Source organism: Paramacrobiotus metropolitanus, unplaced genomic scaffold (assembly GCF_019649055.1).
Source record: "Paramacrobiotus metropolitanus isolate TYO unplaced genomic scaffold, Prichtersi_v1.0 Parri_scaffold0000030, whole genome shotgun sequence".
Classification (NCBI taxonomy): Eukaryota; Metazoa; Tardigrada; class Eutardigrada; order Parachela; family Macrobiotidae; genus Paramacrobiotus; species Paramacrobiotus metropolitanus.
The window spans coordinates 370,332-388,260 of record NW_026570250.1 but is presented as its reverse complement, the minus strand read 5'-3'; the positions used below and the strand labels follow the sequence as shown (position 1 = coordinate 388,260).

The following is a 17,929-nucleotide window of genomic DNA, read 5'->3' as shown; positions in this document are numbered from 1 at the left end:
TGGATGTTCGTGATAAATAAGATATTTTGCACGATTTTACTTTACCTTATAGTTAATCCAATGAGGATGCACAATACAATCCAGAGTAAAACAGATTGTAAAAAGAACGTTAGTTAAAAGTTAGGTAGGCCAAAACGGGGACAAAAGTTACTTAAAATGTTGAGTGACTAGTCTGTACTGGCCATCTGTCCAAAGCTGTTGCATTACATTATTTGATTTTTTATCGTTGATTATGTTTAGGGTGGTATTATTTCTATAAGAAAGAAGCAAAATAAAGTGTTGCAGAGTACTAGAAGTACATCTACCCTAGCTGCTTGTATCAGAGTCCTGTATACGGTAAACTCAAACAGATCAAATCATCTACGTATACTATTGTATCAAACCTAGGCACACGTAAAACATAACCACGAACTGTACAGCAAATGAATAAATACTTCATAGAACGCCATGACATTTTTGCGAATATGATACCCAGATTATTTGGTTGGTTTAAGAAACATAACTTCTTCATCACTCTCATCAGGTATCTTTACGGTTACTTTTTCATTCTTTCCCGTGGGATCCCATGGCTGCTGCTCAGCTGAGCCAAACAACGCATACGTAATGGCAGCCAGTAAATACAAGGCGGCCGAAATTAGAAACACAATTCTCCAGTTTTCAATCGTCTGTCCTCCTGGCCCGTTGGTCAACACTCCCGCCACGTAGGGAGCAATGATCCCGGTGGTCGTGCCAAAGGTGTTCCCCATACTGACTAAAACACCCGAAAACTCCGGTGACATTTCCACATAACCCAGAAAATATCCTGCCGAATTTAAGCTCCAGATGCCCACTGTGAGAACCAGCAACGAAACGGCTAATGCACTGTTGCAACCGGCATAACCCAAACCAATCAACGCCCCGGCCGTGATGATAAACGACACTGTGGTAAAAGTCTTTCGCAAAGCGCTGACGCTCATAAAGTGTTTGGAGCGCAACCAGTCAGCTGCGTACACGACCATTACAATGGCGGCCCATCGGACCAAATAGGGCAATGCCGAAAGAAACCCGTTCTTTTTCAGGGAATAATGTTGAATATTGCTGAGATAAGTAGGCAAATTCGTCAGCATAGTGTAGAAGCCCCAGTTGTGCCCGAATTCCACCACCAAAATCGCGTAGAACGGCACTGTTTTAAAAATGGCCAACCAAGGAATTGGATGGCGATGACCTTTCTCCCCGCTTCGAGATTTCCCTATTGACGAGACAATGTAGTGGCGTTCTTCGTCGGAAATTTTAAAGTGCGCTGCCGGAGAATCTCTGGCCAGTATCACCCAGGGAATTACCCATAAAAGTTGAAGTGCTCCAAAGCAAAAAAAGATGGACTCCCAGCCGAATGTAGAGGCTAACAGACCGCTTAGAAACATCCCCAGAACTGTGCCCAGTTGAGCGCCACTGCCGGCTCCCGATAACAGTCGACCTCGCTCTGCTGGCGGACTCCATTCGCTCCACAAATGCACGATGGAAGGAAAAATAACGCCCTGCAAATATTAATACGCTTGAAATACGAAAGTATGTTTCTTCATTTTAGCAGGTGGCATATGTGAAATGCTGTGTTTCCGAAACCGATAGCACGAGCAGTCTCACCGTTAAACCGAGCCGCAAGCAGTGCTTGTTATTAAATTGCAGTACTACGACTTTACGTCAGTACCTGATTATGGTTTTGCCGGGTTTAAACACTACTGTACTGAAAGTTAGCCTTATTAATTTACTGTTGTGATTCCGATAATGACCCGGGCAATAAAGAATAACCACATGCTTCCGTAAGCAGCAAACGGCGATAAGACGGTGACGATCCCAATTAAGAGTGAGCACGCTGTTATTGGTCGCGTGCTGCCGAACCGATGCGAAAGCCATCCACCAGGTATTTGGGAAAATAGATAGCCGTAGTAGAAGGCTCCATGCAGCAACCCTTGCGTTTTTGAATCCCACTCGAAGTATCCCGAATTCTAGAGTGAAACGATTTTAGTAACACTTTCCAATGCCTTGATTTCTCAAAGTCTTCTGACTGACTACTTGCTTTTAAATTAATTCATATTTATTTATCGATTGACTCATTTGATGACGAGTTTTTATAACGCTTTCTGTTCATACCGGTAGCAGTGCATGTTACGAGTATATATAACAATCCAAATTATGTTATATTTAAATTAGGTCCTTGACTACCGGTATTTAGATTTGCATACCATAAATACTGGGCTGTCTTTACTGTATTAATTGCCAATACATAAAGTGGCAATAAAAAAAAACATTAGTGTCTGTATGCTGTATGTATTATTATAGAACTACGTGCTAATATACATAATTGGACAATGGCCAGACTTACCACCAAGGTAATATTATTGGAAAACAAACTGCTGTTTTGGATTGGCGATAAATTTTCCGGACATGCCAAAATAGTTTGATTATCTCCAGTTGTTTGATTGTAATTTTGTATGCTTCCCAGAGGTTTGACCATCGCCACCATAGCTACGCTTAATCCCACTCTCGTTGCCTGCTTAAAAATAGCGCCAAAAAATAATAATACCATTAAAACATGACGGTATCCGATGCGACCACTGTGATATTCTTTGGGGGGTTTTGGTGTATCCATTACGGGACAGCCGATTGGAGAGAAAATCAACGAAGAATTAAGCAAATTAAGAGCTTTGACTGTCTAGGGTCAACTAAACAGCGGGTTTGTTTTTGAAGTTTATCATATTTTTTTCCTTCACGAATTGTTTTAGTGCGAAGTTGCTTACTACGCAAGACAATTTCAATGCCGTGCACAACAAATTACCTGCCGAAGTGCGAATCAGTTATTACAGTGTCGGTACGAGTTATTGCACCGGTGATAAGCCTGGTATTTCTTTTCCGAAAACGTGCGCTTGGAATGGGAAAAAGCGCTGTCCGAAATAAAAGTTTTGAATCAAACTATACGACCCTGCTCTAGATATTCTTCTTGTCTTCTGTTGTCATTATCGGTTTCGGTCTGTAATAATTGCCATATTACAAAGCATACCAGAATGAAATAATGCCAGATTCGCCGTACGTACACATAAGTGCAGATTATTCTGATAAAATACCAGCGATTACACTCACTCACATTTTCTAATCAGTTCGTATTGTTCGCGTACACATTCATAACTACCATTTTAATTAATTTCTTTAAGAGCCCGCTTACGACTACGGTTATGAACAGAATAATGCAGATTCATGTCGAAAAATTATGCAACAATAGTATCGTTCAGCTTTATGCATGTGTGCGGCAGGATGAAGGCGTTAATATATCGAAATATTGAAATAAATACGATAGGAGGAGGAAATATTACAAAGAGTCATACGAAAACGCTGGATGAATGAAATTCACCATGGGTTTGCTTGATTTTCCTCAAGTCTTTAGGTCTCGGCCACCTGCTCACGTTCTTGTTCGCAACTACGCAACACCCGCGCCATGACATTCATGCACTTGGCATTGGCGTCCTTACGGCGGCGAAATCCCAGTGCAGCACAGTACGACCACAGATTGTTTCTTTTCGGTTTAGGCGTGGCACAGTCTACACAACAATTGCGCTGTTGTCAAAAGGTTTCTATGGTTGTGTAGCTTAAACTACTTAATTAAGTGAACCTGCTCGTTGTTAGAAAAAGGATGAATACTCACACGTACGCATACGTGCTGAGAATTTTCACTCTAAGAACACAGCACATTGCTTCGATCAGTATTAAGCAATGAGCACATGTTAATAAATGTTTTACTTTAAATCATGAGTACACCTGTTGAGCCAGGTATTTCATTTTATCGCGCAATTGTGAAAAGTACCGATATTAATGCAGCATTTAATGCAGCTTTTTCGCTTTGTTTCAGTTGAATTTTAGGAAACAGGTTTAACTACCAAAATTTTTAAAGAAACGACTACAGCGACATTTTTAAGTTATTAATAAACTGTTCTTAGCGTACCGTTAGTAACCCAAAAACAAGTTTTACCGATTAAAAATCACGGTGGCATGTTTTACGCCTCTTTAGTTACGCGGTACAGTGCTTCTGTGTTTCTTCGACTTAAGGTCACCGTAAATTCATAAAGTTACAGTAATAAGATAGGGTAACCGATTTACAATTTTCGTAATCGAAGGATAATCGATCGAGTAGTGTCACCTTTGAAATCAGGCGCCATTTCCTCCAGTTGCCCGGCCACATCGGCATACATCCTTTTCAATAGCAGTCGTTCAGGGCGATTGCTCTCGTGCATAGTGAGAAACAAGGGTTCCTCTTTCGACAGTTGCATGTATTCATCGCCGCCCGGCGCTGGCTCCTCGGCGGTCGACGATGTCCGTCCCGATGCGTACGGTAATAACGTTCGGGCCGATGCCACGGTCACCACGATATTAATTACAATCCAAACCCGGCACAACACAATCGAAATCTTCTGGTAACGATCCATGTTGTCGCCGCAAATAACTGTCAAATAAGTCAAGGTTCCGGCTAAATCATAAAAGCTTGAGTACGATCTTAACTGCTGACAATTTAACTTTTACAACATGAAGACATTAAAAGATTTTGGTATAAACTGTGCTGGATTTCTGCTTTAACAATGACATAGAGAATTACCGCTTACTTATAACCCGTACCCCTGACCTTCGTGGAATAAGCTTCCGGGATAGGTTTTGTTTTCCAAATAAAAGTCATAAATAATCAGGCTCAACCACATCAGACTCCTATACTGTACCTACATTGGCCAGTGTATAAGAGACCGTTAACCTTTCGTACGAGATTCCTCGTATGAAAGATGGAATCTGGAAGAAAAGGCCTATATTATACGAACAAGAGTATTGATCGCACTTATCCAGGCAATTAATATCTACATGCAAAGATATTGCAGAATGTCCATTCTCTATGATGATGCAGTATGCAGTCTCGTATTATGCGATTCAAATTCATGGTACCGGAAGTCGTACCGCTTTTCCCTGCCGTCGTCTTTCTCCGTACCGCCTTTCCAGACATACCGACATGAGACGGTCGACATCGCCTAATAGTGCAAATTTATATTAGATTTTGTTCGCTGCCATTTACTTTAATGGTTCAATTTAATCTAACCAAAGTGCTGCCACAATTATTTCGAAAGATTTACTGTGGTTGTGTTTGTTTTGTTATTACGTACCGGTACATATACGGAAAAAAACCCAGAGGATAGCGACTGTACGAGTATCCCTCCCAAACGTTTCCCAAAATTGTCGGTCATTTTTAAACGTCACGTTCGGCGCACCAGTGCACAAATTGCGCACGCACCGTAAAGAGCATTAAAAGACACACTAGAGTCACTAGACAGCCCGTTAGAACTTGGACGCACATTTCACTCTACAGTGCACTGCTGCACGCACATCTTGCGCAAGAAAAGATTCGAGTAGTGCTCCGATTTATGACCGTAGATTACTATGTGTACAGTTACAGTCTATAGTATGTTCATCGAAATGGTTGACTCAAACATTGGCACAGTCCATTTGTATTTGTGACTAATTAATTGCATTAAAAGCATATCCGATGATCAACTCCATAACGCGCTAACATTTGTTTTCTGTCTGGGAACAAGAAATTGGACAGTGCATTTGAGGTCCTAACTAACTTTTTATACGTGAAATGCATTAACCCGTAGAGTTACCTTGTTATCAGTGTGCAAGCGCTGGTGGCTATGAATCGTCCATTATTGTGGGATCGGCTCGTGTTTTTCGAGCACGCATGATGGCATGATGCCTTCTGGGAAATCTAAACCTAGTCGAGTGGCCGAAGGAGAAAAAAGCCTACTGAAACCCAGCCAGAGCGGAGCTTGCGACGAAGTGGACGATGAGAACGAAAACGAAAATTGGTACTGCGTGGTCTAGCCGAGAAATCATCTTCGGGGAATGACAAGAAGCTTAACTATTTTACAGGAACGGTTCATACGCCAAACTTCCCAACACCTCCACGAGGTCCATCGATACCAATGGCGAAACGGTGAGCCAACGACGGCGCCATGAATCCAACACATCCCTACCGCGATCTCATGTGGAAGATCTTCAGCTGGATGATACGGGTTTCGGTAAGGCGTAAGCGCAGTTTTTGTGAGAATTTTTGACGGGATTATTTGATTTGACTCTAGTCGGGGAACCCGCCAGACCCAGCAGGATCAATCGTCGAGTGTTTCTCTTGATCATCATTGGCGTAATCCTGGGCGCTGGCTGTATTGTCTCTGTGGTGGTTTTATATTTTCGCTCCAGCTATATTCCGGAGAATTATGTTATTGTTATGGATGCTGGATCTGCGCATACCAAATTACATGTCTTTCATTATCGCGGGGATAAAGTCAACGGGACGGGTTATATTGAGCAGAAAGAATTTGTGGAATGCGATGGTAAGTCTTTGAGAACTTGCTGCCGAATCGTATCGTATATCGCGGTGGTTTCCCTTTTAATTTCCGTGTTTTATAGAGTTTATCGTAATTTCAAAAATTTGAATGCTCTGCGAAAGTTTTGCAATTCTTTTTGAAGTTTCTTTTGACTTTATTAAATCAGTTAGCTGGAATCTTTAATTGAATACGAATTATACGATCGAATGCCTGTCGCCGAGATAGTAAAAATTATTGATTGTCTCGTTAAAACTAAGTTGCGAAACAGTTACTACTAATACGAGTACTAGCTGCACGAAGGCGAAGCGGGAATTATCGCGGTTAATCTGACTGTTGCACGTGTACCGTTAATTTTAAATTCTAAATTTGCGTGGTTAAAGTCTTCACTCGAATTTCGAAAGCCTTTGCTGATATGATCAGATCTGAATTTGAAATCGGTTTTCGCGCTATGTTGTGTCTTGTGATATGGTGGATGTTATCGATTTTGATATTGGATTTAAGTCGTAGCAAATATTTGCGTTGCAGGCATACTATTAAAATTCAGGAATCAGCCGCAGCGGCTGCGGGCAGCCTGGAAGCCGTGTCTAGATAAGGCTATGACGATCATCCCGGAAGATCGATGGGAGAAAACGGAAATTTATGTGGCTGGAACCGCGGGCATTCGAAATCTGAGGTGAGCGTATTCAAAAAGTGTAACTGCCCCAAGTTCAAATAGTCATTAGCGACAAGAACAAATTTTATGGGCTTTTCATGCACAATGAGTGGTAATAAAATTGATAAATGGCACCCAGAGGTACTTTGGCGTATCGGTGGAAGAATTAAATGAAAATTTATTTGTGTTACTTGCGACGCTGATAACGTGGCTGTCGGGCCCGGTTATGTAATATGAGGCTTTTACATTCCGCAGTCTATTTATTTAACATTCAAAATTCATACATACATCAGCTGCTCGTGAAAGTGGTTCCGTATTGCCCGTCGCGGTTGAGTAAACGTTTGTCAGCAGGGGCTGATAATTCTTAAGTAGTCGGCACCACTCTCAAATGCCCGTATTGACTCTTTTGGTTTGCAAGCAAAAAAGCTCTGGCGACATAATATGCTTCACTGTCGGTGTGTGTGTGCATATGTGTGTGATGAACAATTACCAACTAATGAAAGTCAGACTCGTTTGCATTGCTTATTGTGTGTAATCAATCCAGCGTGGAAACTTGATCAGATCACACCCCGGGTTCTGTTGAAATCACTCGTAACAACCGGCTTATGGAAATTTTTATGTCAGCGTAAGGTCTGGGCATGCCGGGGATGCGTTAATCAGTAATTATCCGTTCATCATGCCGAGCGCGTAAAAAAACTGATGTTATCTCCCTAATAATGAAGTGAAAATTATTGATAGAGTTCCTGTATATCTGTGCACGCTTGAAAATGCAGGGTAGAGAATTTGTATTCTGTTAACCATAAGGAACCTGTGTGTGTTGTGCTTTAGGCAGAAATGTACCACAATTCCGCAAACTGCGATGATGCGTTCTTACAGCCAGCCAGCAAACCTTATACAGTTGTACATAACTTGTAGTGCTAACCAGTGGCTATATCTGTATTATGAATATTGCTTTTTTTTACAGTCAGACCGTTTACAGGCTGAATGCCAAGTGCACGACGCTATAAAATTAACTATCCATCAAAGCTCTGCTAGTCGATATTTATTCGCTTAATCTCGTAAACGATTGGGTAAACTATTCGACAAACATCCATAAAATGCTCACTAACACGCATAAGAATGTCCACACTCCACAAGTTTTTGTGATTACTTCTTAGCGAATTATTTAATAGTAGTTTTTACCAAGGTGGTTTCGTATTTGTGTAGAAAAAGCGACAGCGTCGCCGCCGATCGATTGCTGAGCGATGTTCGGGATTTATTGAATGAGACATTTCATCCACACGTTACCGGTGAGCGGCTGCATACATTAATCCTTAATGGCGAGGAAGAAGGCGCACTGGCATGGGCAACAGTGAACTTTGTCTCCAAGCGATTAATACCGGATAACTCTACAACGGCTCCAAATCCCCGCCTGGAGACGTTCGGCTCATTAGACCTGGGCGGCTCGTCGACCCAGATCGCCTTTGCTGTCCCGACGAACGGTGCAGGTAGTCATCTGCCACCGAACTTCGACTTGACCTTCTTTGGGACCCGGTATGGTCTATTCAGTCGCAGTTTTGCTTGTCGTGGCAAAGGCGAAGCGTTGAGGACACTAAAGGCTCAATTGGTTATCGACCATTCCAGCAATAATTTCATAAAGCATCCCTGTTTACCTCGGGGTTCGGTTAGCAATGAATCGCATAAGGATTTATTTGATGCTCAATGTACCGTTGATCTGCGTAAGCCGACCCGTGTGCGGACAATATACGCGTTTAATGGGACCGGTGATATTAAGCAGTGTCGTCAGCTTGTTAAGACACTGTTCCGCGATGTGAATTGCCCATTCAGGGATACTCCGGATTGCTCTTTTAATACTCGGCAAAAAGTTAATATAACTAACCCTTTTATGGTGAGTTGGGCACGGCCGTTGCGGTGCATGTTGCGTGGGAAATTGAATTTGACGCTTGATTATTTTCATCTTTTAACAGGGATTTGCGGGATTATTTTTTGTGATGGACTTCTTCAACTTGACAGATAATGTGCACACTGTCAATGTGCAGCTGGAGCATTTTCGGCAGGCATACCGGCATCATTGTGAAACTCCCTGGTTGGAGGTATGAAGCCCTCCTCTGTTTGCAGTAAAATTTGGATAACTCCTATCATTTTCTTTGATTTGCATTTTCATTTATGAAAATGTTGCGAATACGTGATATATGTATAATTATCCGTGTTATTTTTTGTGACTCTAGAACTTATTAAAAAGGTTAGGTTTTTGTATCAGTATCATGAAATTTTCGTTGTTGGCTTTTTTTTCTTGCATTGCGGTGCTACATGGTTGAATGTTTATTATACGTTTGGTTGTTTTTGCTTTGCAGTTGCAAAATAGCACAAATCCTTTCATGAAGGGATATTGTTTTGATGGCATTTACATTGACATGTTATTAACGGAAGTGTATGGATTTACGGCTGAGATGTTCGAACGCATTCAATTCCGCAAAGCCGTGAGTGCGAAACACGATACCTTAATATGGACTGTGAATAATCTTTCTCACAAACGTTGTGTTTCCTAGATCAACGGTGTGGCGACAGGATGGGCAGTGGGGTTGGCCTTGAACAGTACCAACGCTGTTCAGCCCGAGCATGAAGTTGAGATGATGAGCCGGGCGTTTTTCCTTATTTTCTTGGTTGTCTTTGCCGTGTTTCTCGTACTGGCGGTTTCCTTCCTGTGTCGAGGAGTCCGCCGTTCATGCCGTGATAGCAGTATTTAAGAAAATGTGTACATAAAAATTGCAGAGATGTTTTTATTTGTTTTATTACTGTTTTTAGCCTGACATTTTATCTGTACCGGTGTTGGTTTGAAGCCCGTATTCCAAGTTTGTTTTTATCTGCTTTTCCTGTGTAATGCATGATGGTTTTTTTTTGTTTTTAAACAGAATCTCATTTCTATAAATGCATGTTGTTTTGGTTGCGGATAACTGTTATGCCTTAGGTTCGTTTTGAAACTCGTATTTTTGTGAAGTGAAAAAAATCGAAGATGACGACTTGGTAATTTGAAATCCAGGGCTGACACTCTTTTGCGGTATTCCCACTTACGATGCGGGAGCGGCTTTGAGGATGCTATATTTCGAATATTCATATTTTTTTAGAAGATTGCAATCCGGGCGAGTCTAGGCGGTTTTTGTGACAAGCGCAACAGATAAAATTAATATTATTTAATTAGTTCCAGACTTTGGTAGCAAATATCAAAACGTTTTAGCCAAGATTATGAAAGCAAGAATAAGCGCCAGTTCAATCTGTATCGTCTGCTGATCCTAGTTAAGTGCGAAGTTGCAATACGTAGTTCTGCACCAAGTGAAGGAACGGATACCGCCTTGATATCTACATAATTAATACCACTACACACACTCATAAAATATTATGCATCCCGGCGAAGCAAGCAAAAAAAGCTAGAGAGATAAACGATGCCAATGAGAAGGTCAAATGTAACGGTTGCGCACCGCTATCTAATGCCAGGTCCCAAGGGAGTCTCATACTATCCAGGTCATTGATGGAGAATTTCCCTTCGAGCATAGGTTTCTCCATATGAAAAGAGTGATTTACAGTCCACTGATCATGAGCAGAGAACGACGTGGTTTGTTCACTAGGGCTTCCAAACAAGGTATTATATGCCATTGCATCACAAATATCAAGGCATACACATTTTGCCGGTTCTCCGTTGACGGTGTAGGTTTGTGTTCCAGCCACTTGGTAGCTGATCCCTTTATAATGCAGGCATGGATTCATATGTGCTTCTTCCGGTTGGCAGGTCTTGCGAAGAGAAATAAAATCTAAGGGAGAAAATAAATCAGATTTTGTTATTAGGTTAATCAACGACAAAAAAGTTAGCTTTTACTTTCCCTCTTTTACTTTACTTTAAGCGTCAAAGTTTCCAAACAGCAATTAGGGTTTTTTAACCTGGTGATCCATTCAGCAACAGATTGATGCACTCATGTTCCTGCTGGCTACAATCAATGGCAATTGTCTGCCTATCCGTCCAGCAGCTGACGTTTGCATTCAATCCATCTTGTCTCAAGCAGGTGTAACACAACAGATTGCTTTTATCTGATACCATAGAGAAACATAATATGTAATTCTTACATTGTTTGCACAGTCGAAATGCATAATATAAAAAATTTTCATAAAATACTCTGCTTACCAGTATATGGATCGACTTCACCAACGGCGCCATGGATTTTTAAAACTATGTATATGATTTTCAATACATATACCAAGAAGGTGGTGGAATAAGTCGAAGCCATCATAGCTAAACAAAGCAAAACTGAAAGGTCACTTCGTATCTGCAATGTGTGAAACGCAAAATATCCAGATTATGTGGCTGTCGCCGATGTCTACAAAAATTTTCTGTTCAGATAATATTAAATAATTTTTGAATTCACACCATATGATTGCACTTGTGGTGAAGTGGACTCAAGATCAAACGTGCTTGACACCTGTTAATATCTCTCCGGAACATATGCTAAATCCATGACACTATCAAAAAAATTGATTGGCTTAAGCATTTATTAGATGCACATTAAACGCAACGGTTACTTTCTTGAATATGCGTAGGCGGGTGATAGTCAAATCGTAGCTAAATTTGCTGAAAACACCATTTGGTGAGTATAGCCGGTCAGCTGGTGACTTCCGTTTTTGCTCAAAATAGATGTTGCCCATCCAAAAAGTGACGAACTAATGCTCATGATCAAATACTATGTAGAAATTTTAATGGCAGGGGTGTCACTCCGCATTAAGGTTCATAATCATAACAATGATGGGCCGTGTATTTCCTTGCTGTTTCTACACTCTTTTCTGATCGAATTTTGTCAGCGGACTTATGCGACAAAAAAAAGGAAATAACATATTTTTTAAAAAACTCTTTGTTTTATGTAGAAGAGTTCTTCTAGCCTAGAAATTTTTGTATGCTTACAGTACTTACATGAGCATATTCAATGACGCAGTAATTTGTGGGTTTGCATCGCCTCAAACTCTCAAGTGATAATAAAAATGTTTGAGAACTGCTGCACATAATTATATTCTATTTTTGCAGTTATGGATTATTGATAAAAGTGGTAGATGTAAGTGGTCACAAAGCGAATAAATTTTCGCGAACACAATTTTTAGTTCATACATACAGTCAAATGATTTACTAGTACAGTATCCTGCGTCTACCGATTCTAAATTACCACACCTAGATGCCAATCATACCACGGACCAGATGCAGCCAATATTTCCGTCCGAATAACTTTGCCGTAAATATGAAAACTTCTCACATCTGCACTGGCACTGTACGAATAATAATAATTTCTGTACATATTCTACCATGCATAATTGGCCGAGAGTCGATATATTACTAGTATAAAAAGATTTGTTATTTTCCTAGACAGCTAACACGTTACCAATAATTACCGTTAAAGGAGGGCTATGCGTATTACGTAAATATTTGAACACAGATAATTAGGACTCCTAACAATGAAATTTTGCATTTAAAACAATCAAACAGCTTAAAAAGTAATTCTCATATCTTTCTGACTGGTGAGTTAACCTATTTCACCACTCTTCTGGCGGAGGAGGTGCATTAGGGTCGATGGGATAATCGTCTGCAGAACGGGTCTCGGTGGTGGTTGTCGGCTTCTTCGTAGTGGTCTTTTTACCCGGCGTCGACAGTTGACCAGTCAACTGATCAATTAGATTCTGCAGGATATTTTCCATATGCTGGGCTTGTGGGTTGGGCGACGTGGATTTAGGCGGCTTGGTCGAACCCGACGGATCCGGCTTCTTGGTCAGCTGGCCTAGCTGTTGCGCTAACTGGTTTAGCGCGTCTTCCAACTGCCCCATGGGGGATTTACTACTGCCGCCCGTGGTGGTGGGCTGGGTGGGGCCTTTCGTAGCTCCGGGACGATCCGTGGTGGATAACTGATCATTCAGTTGATTGGCGAAGTTTTCTAGTTGTTGCTGAATATCAGCCAACGGTAACGGTTTTTGTGTGCTTTTCGCTGTGGTGTCGGTGGAGCCCGTAGTTGAAACTAGCGGGCTTGACGTTGCCGCTGCACTTGTAATACCAGCGGTCACTCCAGCCGAACTTGTACCCGCTGTCGTTTCTGCAGTCATCGGCGTTGTCGACGTGGGGAAGGTCACGGTCATTTTGGACATAAGATTATCTGCGATCTGTTGTAACATATTCTGCATCGGACCAAAATTCGGCGTTGTACCGGTGCCGGGAGCTGGTGTAGCACCGGTCCCACTGGTTGGTTTGGCGGATAGCTGCTTGATGATCTCATCGGCCATGTGCTGTAAGATATTTTGTAACTGACCAATGGACATCTTCCTGGTGGTAGTTCGGAGATTTGTAGACTGGCTGGGATTTGCCAAGGCCGTCGTTGCGTCACTATTGGGCGAACTTCCGGTAGAGACGGGAGATGACGTTGCACTGGTATCACTCACAGCATTGGTAGCAGCACTCGAGACAGTGGAGTCTGCGCTGGACGCAGACACCGCAGTACTGCTACTATCAGCGACAGTGCTCGAATCAGACGATGAAGCCGATGTGCTAGCCGAACTTTCACCGTTTGCAGTGGATGCCGGTGTACCGGAAGTGGTATCAGTCGCACTGCTGGTCGCAGCCGAACTGCTGTCGCTGGCCGATGAGGCGCCGGTAGCAGCTGTCGAGTCCGATGGAGAAGAGGATGAAACGGTACTTCCATCGGGATTTGTAGCTCCAGTGGAAGCAGTCGATGCTGTGGTCGCATCGGAAGGTACTGTGCTGCCGCTGTCTGTGCTCGAAGCCGGCGTCGCGGTGGAGGATACAGTGGTATCGAAAGTTCCGGTAGTACCGCTTGCAGAGCTTGGCGATGCACTGCCGGTTGGGGTAGTCGGGTCGCTACTGCTTCCTGAAGAGAGTTGTGTCGATGGGCTGCTTGAACTTGCACTAGAACCTGTGCTGCTCGATTCGGTTCCGGTAATTGGAGAGGTGAATGTAGATGAACTACAACCAAAAGCTTAAGATTGCGCACATCATCTATACGATACAATCAGGTAAAACAACATTACCGCCAAGCCAAATTTCGGAAAAACATGCTCGCTTTATTTCAATAAAGTCATAAAAACAGTGGCACCAGTATAAGAGGTTGAACAGGATCAGCAAGATCGGAAATTTATTCCCATACAGCTTGATAAAAATAGTAAAGCAAGACAATGCAACACGTGGCAAATTAACAAAAACTGCTTGCGCCATATAAATCCAGCGATTTGTAGGAGTCAGCTTCAAAACTACCGCAACAAGGTTTGAACAAAATACTGCTGATAAAAAATGCATAAGTACCAATAATAAATAACTATGAGTATTACCTCACGAAAGTGCTAGAAGATGCTGACGGAGTCGACGAATCAAAGCCGGCTGGAGATACAGTAGTCGGGCCACTGGGAGGACAGGTTGTGATAGCCAGAGCGGTGCTAGCAGTGGACGCAACAGTCGACGGAATCAACGTAGTAGCCGTGAACGTGGAATCCGATAACGAGGGCGGTAGTGTATAACACACCGTCGTCATCGTACCGTTATTGCTAACGGTGACCGGAAGTGCTGTCTGACCAGTGGGAACGCCCGGGACCGGAGACTGTCCATTTATACCGTTATCCGTACAGGTAACTGTTGGAAACCACAAAATAATTGTGTTACATTGTGTACGTGTACAATTACAAAATTTTTTTGAAAAATATCTCGGGCCTTACAGGTTCCGCAGGAGGTTGTCGGGCATCCGTAAACCAGGCAGATAATTTTGCAGTCGTATTCGCTCAACCGGTCCATTCTGGGAATTCTGCTGATCTGGTTGCTTTTAATTGTGAAAGCATTGTTTCCGGCTACGGCATATGCTGTCATTTCGTTATGAGTAATAGAGCAATAATCATAAGGGTACCGCAACAGCGTCACATTCACACCACTTGTGTATTTTTCGTATGCTTGCCGCCATTCTGTAAAACAAAAATCCGGAATAATTTTTTTTTCAAATTATACGCATATTGGTGTCGTTTAATTATTCGGATGACATTTAAAGTCAAACTGCAAAAAATATTTTAAAAATTTCACCTGGCTGAATCTTGGTAAAATCGACTTGTATAAAATCATCGCGATCCGGACGTTGATGCTCATTCCTTCTACCAAGCACAATAACGAAAAACTTCATGACCTTGCCAATATTTCCCTCTAAACACCCATTCCCTCCGGAAGTTAAAATCAGTCGCTGTTCTTTTTGATTGGATGCCACAAACGGGTAGTAAACTCCCGGGAATGTCCGACATCCTCCATTGTTTTGTATGCTGGACAAAGATCAGATGTTTATAGAGTGTACACGATCGCCTCTAATAGGGAAAAATTTTCCACATTTACCCAGGATATTCCGTTGGAGTAATTTTCAATTTGTACGATGGATCAGCCGGCGACACCTCGATAAATCGAATAAATCCGTTCAAGTCACCCATAACTCTGGAAATTGCGTCTCTTATCTTCGCTTGTTGTGTAGGACCTGGGAAAGACAGATTCAACAAACTAAAAGAAAGTGTTACGGTTGCGTATTTTATATACATACACCGATCCGATATTATATATTTTATATATATATATATATATATATTATATATATATACCGATTCGCTAATATATGCGATTCATATATGTACATGCACCGATCCGATATTGTACTGGACACAAACAATCCAATAAGAAAAATCTGTCAGACAAAAAAACAGCTCCAAACTGTAATTCATTTCTGCGGTAATTAACATTGTCAGGAACATTCACATACTGTAGGAAGGATCCAGATAATAACGAATAGTGTTATCCGCCCATTTCACGAAATCCCGGTCGGCATTAATAGTTCGCAAGTGATTCATTCCCGTGAACGATCGGGACCGAGCGTCCGGCATCCCTATCGTAGCGAAATAGTGAGCGTTTAAAAACAGTAAAAGGTCATTATGGAGAATTAAAAAGCAAGAAGTGTCCTTGATTTTCAAATTTACTGGAACAATGCGATCGCGATGTATAATATTTTCGGTGATCGCTTACCGAAGAAATCTGATTCAGCAGCTCCGTTTGGTGGGGGTGGTGGAGGGGTGGTGCCAGTTGGAACAGCAACCGTCGTGCAAGGAAGAGAACCAGCAGAGCTCGGTGTTGTGGGCGATGACGTCGTCGACGGCAAGGTTGTGGTAAAGGTCATGGTTGTGTCACTTGTTACCGATGGTGTAGAGAAGCAGATTGTGGGGCCACCTGAAGTATCCGATGAAACCGTAGTTGCTACGGTGGATATGTTCGATGGTGCGGTAGTAGTCGTCACAGTGGCGCAATCAACTAGATAACCGAATCATCAGCAAATTAAAAATAACTGCTTTCACCATTATTTCGAAGTTACTACCGATAGGCAAACGATGAATATGCAGTTAGCTAACTCACAATTGCGGCAGCTGTTATAATCACATCCATACATCCATTTAATTTCGATGCAATCACAGGCCGAAAGCTGATCTAATTTGGGAATATAAAATGGAGGATATGGAACAGTGAAAGCATTGGTACCAGGTTTCGCGAAGTCGGATGGCTGATTGTGGGTAATACTAAAGTTACAAAACACCAGTTGTGAGCTTTGAATTTGTATTAGTTTCCCAAGTATCGGTACTTCAATGCAGACTGCGTTGCGTTTCCATTACCTACAGTAGTCGTATTGGCAACTGTGACTGGTGCCAGCTTCGTCGTCTGTGTACACACGGTAGGCAGAAAGCATTTCTGAAACAATACCACGCCAATTCTGTAATTACCGGTCAAACAGCAGCTGTGCCAAACAAGCTCTTTACCGGGCACAATGTTATTCTGGATCGTCTGCAGAAAGCGGTCGCGCAGTTTCCCTTGGTGCTCGTTCCGTTTGCCAAGCGCGATAGCAAAAAACTTCATCAGTGAGTGCAGAGTCCCGTCGAAGCATCCTCCCGGACCGTATGAGAGCACCATGTCCTGTTCCATTTTGTTTTTGCGTTCGTTAGCTATGACCTTTCCGGCATAAGAACGGCAATACTTTGCGATTTGCGGCCTGGAATTTAACAGCAATAAAAGTATTAAACCGAATCAAAACTGTGAATAGCCGCTACACTACTACACAAGATAGCGGTTTTTACATGCAGTGTATTGGTTAAATGTCGTATAGTCGCAGTCAAAATGGTTTTTGGGAATTACGATATTTCATTCTGTAATTTTTACCGTATGTTAGCATCCGAGCTGAATGGGGTTATCCGGATTTTATATTTCGGGGAATTTGCAGGCACCTCAACAAAGTTAACGCACATATCCACCTCCGACATAACTCTCACCATCGCCAGTCGGATGAGCTTGATTTGCTCAGCATCTGCAAGAACAAATGTCTGGAAGGTCACGCAGCATGGACACTGGACAATCAGTACAAACTACAATAAAGTGGCTTAGTGGAGATACGAGTACTTACCATATCCTTTGTCGATGTAAAAAGGAATTTCGTTTTTTGCCCATTTTGTCATCTGCATATCAACGTTATACAATCCGTTGACCTTAACAAAGATAGAAAAGGAAAGAAACGTAGTGATAACACATTCATAAAAGTTCATTTTCTTCATTTTCAATGAACTCAAATATGTGCGTAGTGAACTACGAGCAGCAGCGCTGTATTTTCGCTCCTCAACAAATCATAATACTGAATACATAAAGCTTTGATCCGCAATAATACCCTTTATTTTTGAAAGCTACCTTTTTACCAGCAACCTTCCGAAAATATAAATAATCGCTATGCTGGCAGTTATTAAAACAATTTAATCCTTACCTTGCACAAGCACCCGCGTTGGATACAAGGGGTGAACATTCGTT

The 17,929-nt window shown here is 42.0% G+C and overlaps 5 protein-coding genes across 7 annotated transcripts; 1 reads left to right on the top strand and 4 right to left on the bottom strand.

The window, feature by feature from the left end:
• Positions 1-240: 240 nt before the first annotated feature.
• Positions 241-2,916, bottom strand: LOC129588576 (sialin-like). Its single transcript, XM_055482879.1, has 3 exons — positions 2,360-2,916; positions 1,746-1,982; positions 241-1,514 (listed from the first exon to the last, which is right to left on the bottom strand). Exons 1-3 carry the CDS (start codon positions 2,624-2,626, stop codon positions 477-479), a joined length of 1,542 nt encoding a protein of 513 aa, XP_055338854.1. The 5' UTR covers positions 2,627-2,916; the 3' UTR covers positions 241-476.
• A 201-nt stretch (positions 2,917-3,117) lies between these two features.
• On the bottom strand, positions 3,118-4,774 carry LOC129588639 (uncharacterized). 3 transcript variants are annotated; one of them, XM_055482955.1, is made up of 3 exons: positions 4,639-4,774; positions 4,166-4,468; positions 3,118-3,569 (listed from the first exon to the last, which is right to left on the bottom strand). In XM_055482955.1, exons 1-3 carry the CDS (start codon positions 4,694-4,696, stop codon positions 3,412-3,414), a joined length of 519 nt encoding a protein of 172 aa, XP_055338930.1. In that variant the 5' UTR covers positions 4,697-4,774; the 3' UTR covers positions 3,118-3,411. The 3 variants fall into 3 exon arrangements, with proteins under 3 accessions (XP_055338930.1, XP_055338929.1, XP_055338931.1); XM_055482954.1 differs by having other exon boundaries at positions 4,646-4,774; XM_055482956.1 differs by having other exon boundaries at positions 4,626-4,764.
• Positions 4,775-5,407: 633 nt separating this feature from the next.
• Positions 5,408-10,056, top strand: LOC129588653 (ectonucleoside triphosphate diphosphohydrolase 1-like). Its single transcript, XM_055482980.1, has 8 exons — positions 5,408-5,870; positions 5,935-6,083; positions 6,144-6,395; positions 6,915-7,062; positions 8,248-8,929; positions 9,009-9,134; positions 9,396-9,521; positions 9,591-10,056. Exons 1-8 carry the CDS (start codon positions 5,752-5,754, stop codon positions 9,786-9,788), a joined length of 1,800 nt encoding a protein of 599 aa, XP_055338955.1. The 5' UTR covers positions 5,408-5,751; the 3' UTR covers positions 9,789-10,056.
• A 159-nt stretch (positions 10,057-10,215) lies between these two features.
• Positions 10,216-11,481, bottom strand: LOC129588655 (uncharacterized). The gene is made up of 3 exons (XM_055482984.1): positions 11,216-11,481; positions 10,975-11,121; positions 10,216-10,847 (listed from the first exon to the last, which is right to left on the bottom strand). Exons 1-3 carry the CDS (start codon positions 11,319-11,321, stop codon positions 10,426-10,428), a joined length of 675 nt encoding a protein of 224 aa, XP_055338959.1. The 5' UTR covers positions 11,322-11,481; the 3' UTR covers positions 10,216-10,425.
• An 816-nt stretch (positions 11,482-12,297) lies between these two features.
• LOC129588651 (mucin-2-like) lies at positions 12,298-17,768 on the bottom strand. Its single transcript, XM_055482975.1, has 12 exons — positions 17,535-17,768; positions 17,294-17,438; positions 16,897-17,126; positions 16,753-16,828; positions 16,499-16,659; positions 16,115-16,396; positions 15,855-15,977; positions 15,440-15,575; positions 15,140-15,369; positions 14,785-15,024; positions 14,404-14,701; positions 12,298-14,041 (listed from the first exon to the last, which is right to left on the bottom strand). The coding sequence occupies exons 1-12, from the start codon at positions 17,680-17,682 to the stop codon at positions 12,607-12,609; spliced, it is 3,504 nt and encodes a 1,167-aa protein (XP_055338950.1). The 5' UTR covers positions 17,683-17,768; the 3' UTR covers positions 12,298-12,606.
• Between the last annotated feature and the right edge of the window lie 161 nt (positions 17,769-17,929).

Bases quoted from the DNA above. Each gene is read 5' to 3' on its own strand.
- LOC129588653 (XM_055482980.1), top strand. From the start codon at position 5,752: ATGATGCCTTCTGGGAAATCTAAACCTAGTCGAGTGGCCGAAGGAGAA. The intron at 6,084-6,143 runs GTAAGGCGTAAG...ATTTGACTCTAG, and splicing joins GCTGGATGATACGGGTTTCG to TCGGGGAACCCGCCAGACCC. The intron at 7,063-8,247 runs GTGAGCGTATTC...GTATTTGTGTAG, and splicing joins GCGGGCATTCGAAATCTGAG to AAAAAGCGACAGCGTCGCCG.
- LOC129588639 (XM_055482954.1), bottom strand. From the start codon at position 4,718: ATGTGGTTGAGCCTGATTATTTATGACTTTTATTTGGAAAACAAAACC. The intron at 4,469-4,645 runs GTCAGGGGTACG...CTTATTTGACAG, and splicing joins CGGAAGCTTATTCCACGAAG to TTATTTGCGGCGACAACATG. The intron at 3,570-4,165 runs GTGACACTACTC...ATTGTTGTGTAG, and splicing joins AATGGCGCCTGATTTCAAAG to ACTGTGCCACGCCTAAACCG.
- LOC129588576 (XM_055482879.1), bottom strand. From the start codon at position 2,626: ATGGATACACCAAAACCCCCCAAAGAATATCACAGTGGTCGCATCGGA. The intron at 1,983-2,359 runs GTAAGTCTGGCC...GTTTCACTCTAG, and splicing joins CCAATAATATTACCTTGGTG to AATTCGGGATACTTCGAGTG. The intron at 1,515-1,745 runs GTAAATTAATAA...TAATATTTGCAG, and splicing joins TCATTATCGGAATCACAACA to GGCGTTATTTTTCCTTCCAT.
- LOC129588655 (XM_055482984.1), bottom strand. From the start codon at position 11,321: ATGATGGCTTCGACTTATTCCACCACCTTCTTGGTATATGTATTGAAA. The intron at 11,122-11,215 runs GTAAGCAGAGTA...CTATGGTATCAG, and splicing joins TGAAGTCGATCCATATACTG to ATAAAAGCAATCTGTTGTGT. The intron at 10,848-10,974 runs GTTAAAAAACCC...TTTCTCCCTTAG, and splicing joins GTTGCTGAATGGATCACCAG to ATTTTATTTCTCTTCGCAAG.
- LOC129588651 (XM_055482975.1), bottom strand. From the start codon at position 17,682: ATGAAGAAAATGAACTTTTATGAATGTGTTATCACTACGTTTCTTTCC. The intron at 16,660-16,752 runs GTAATGGAAACG...TTGTAACTTTAG, and splicing joins TGCCAATACGACTACTGTAG to TATTACCCACAATCAGCCAT. The intron at 15,370-15,439 runs GTAAATGTGGAA...ATCTTTGTCCAG, and splicing joins ACTCCAACGGAATATCCTGG to CATACAAAACAATGGAGGAT.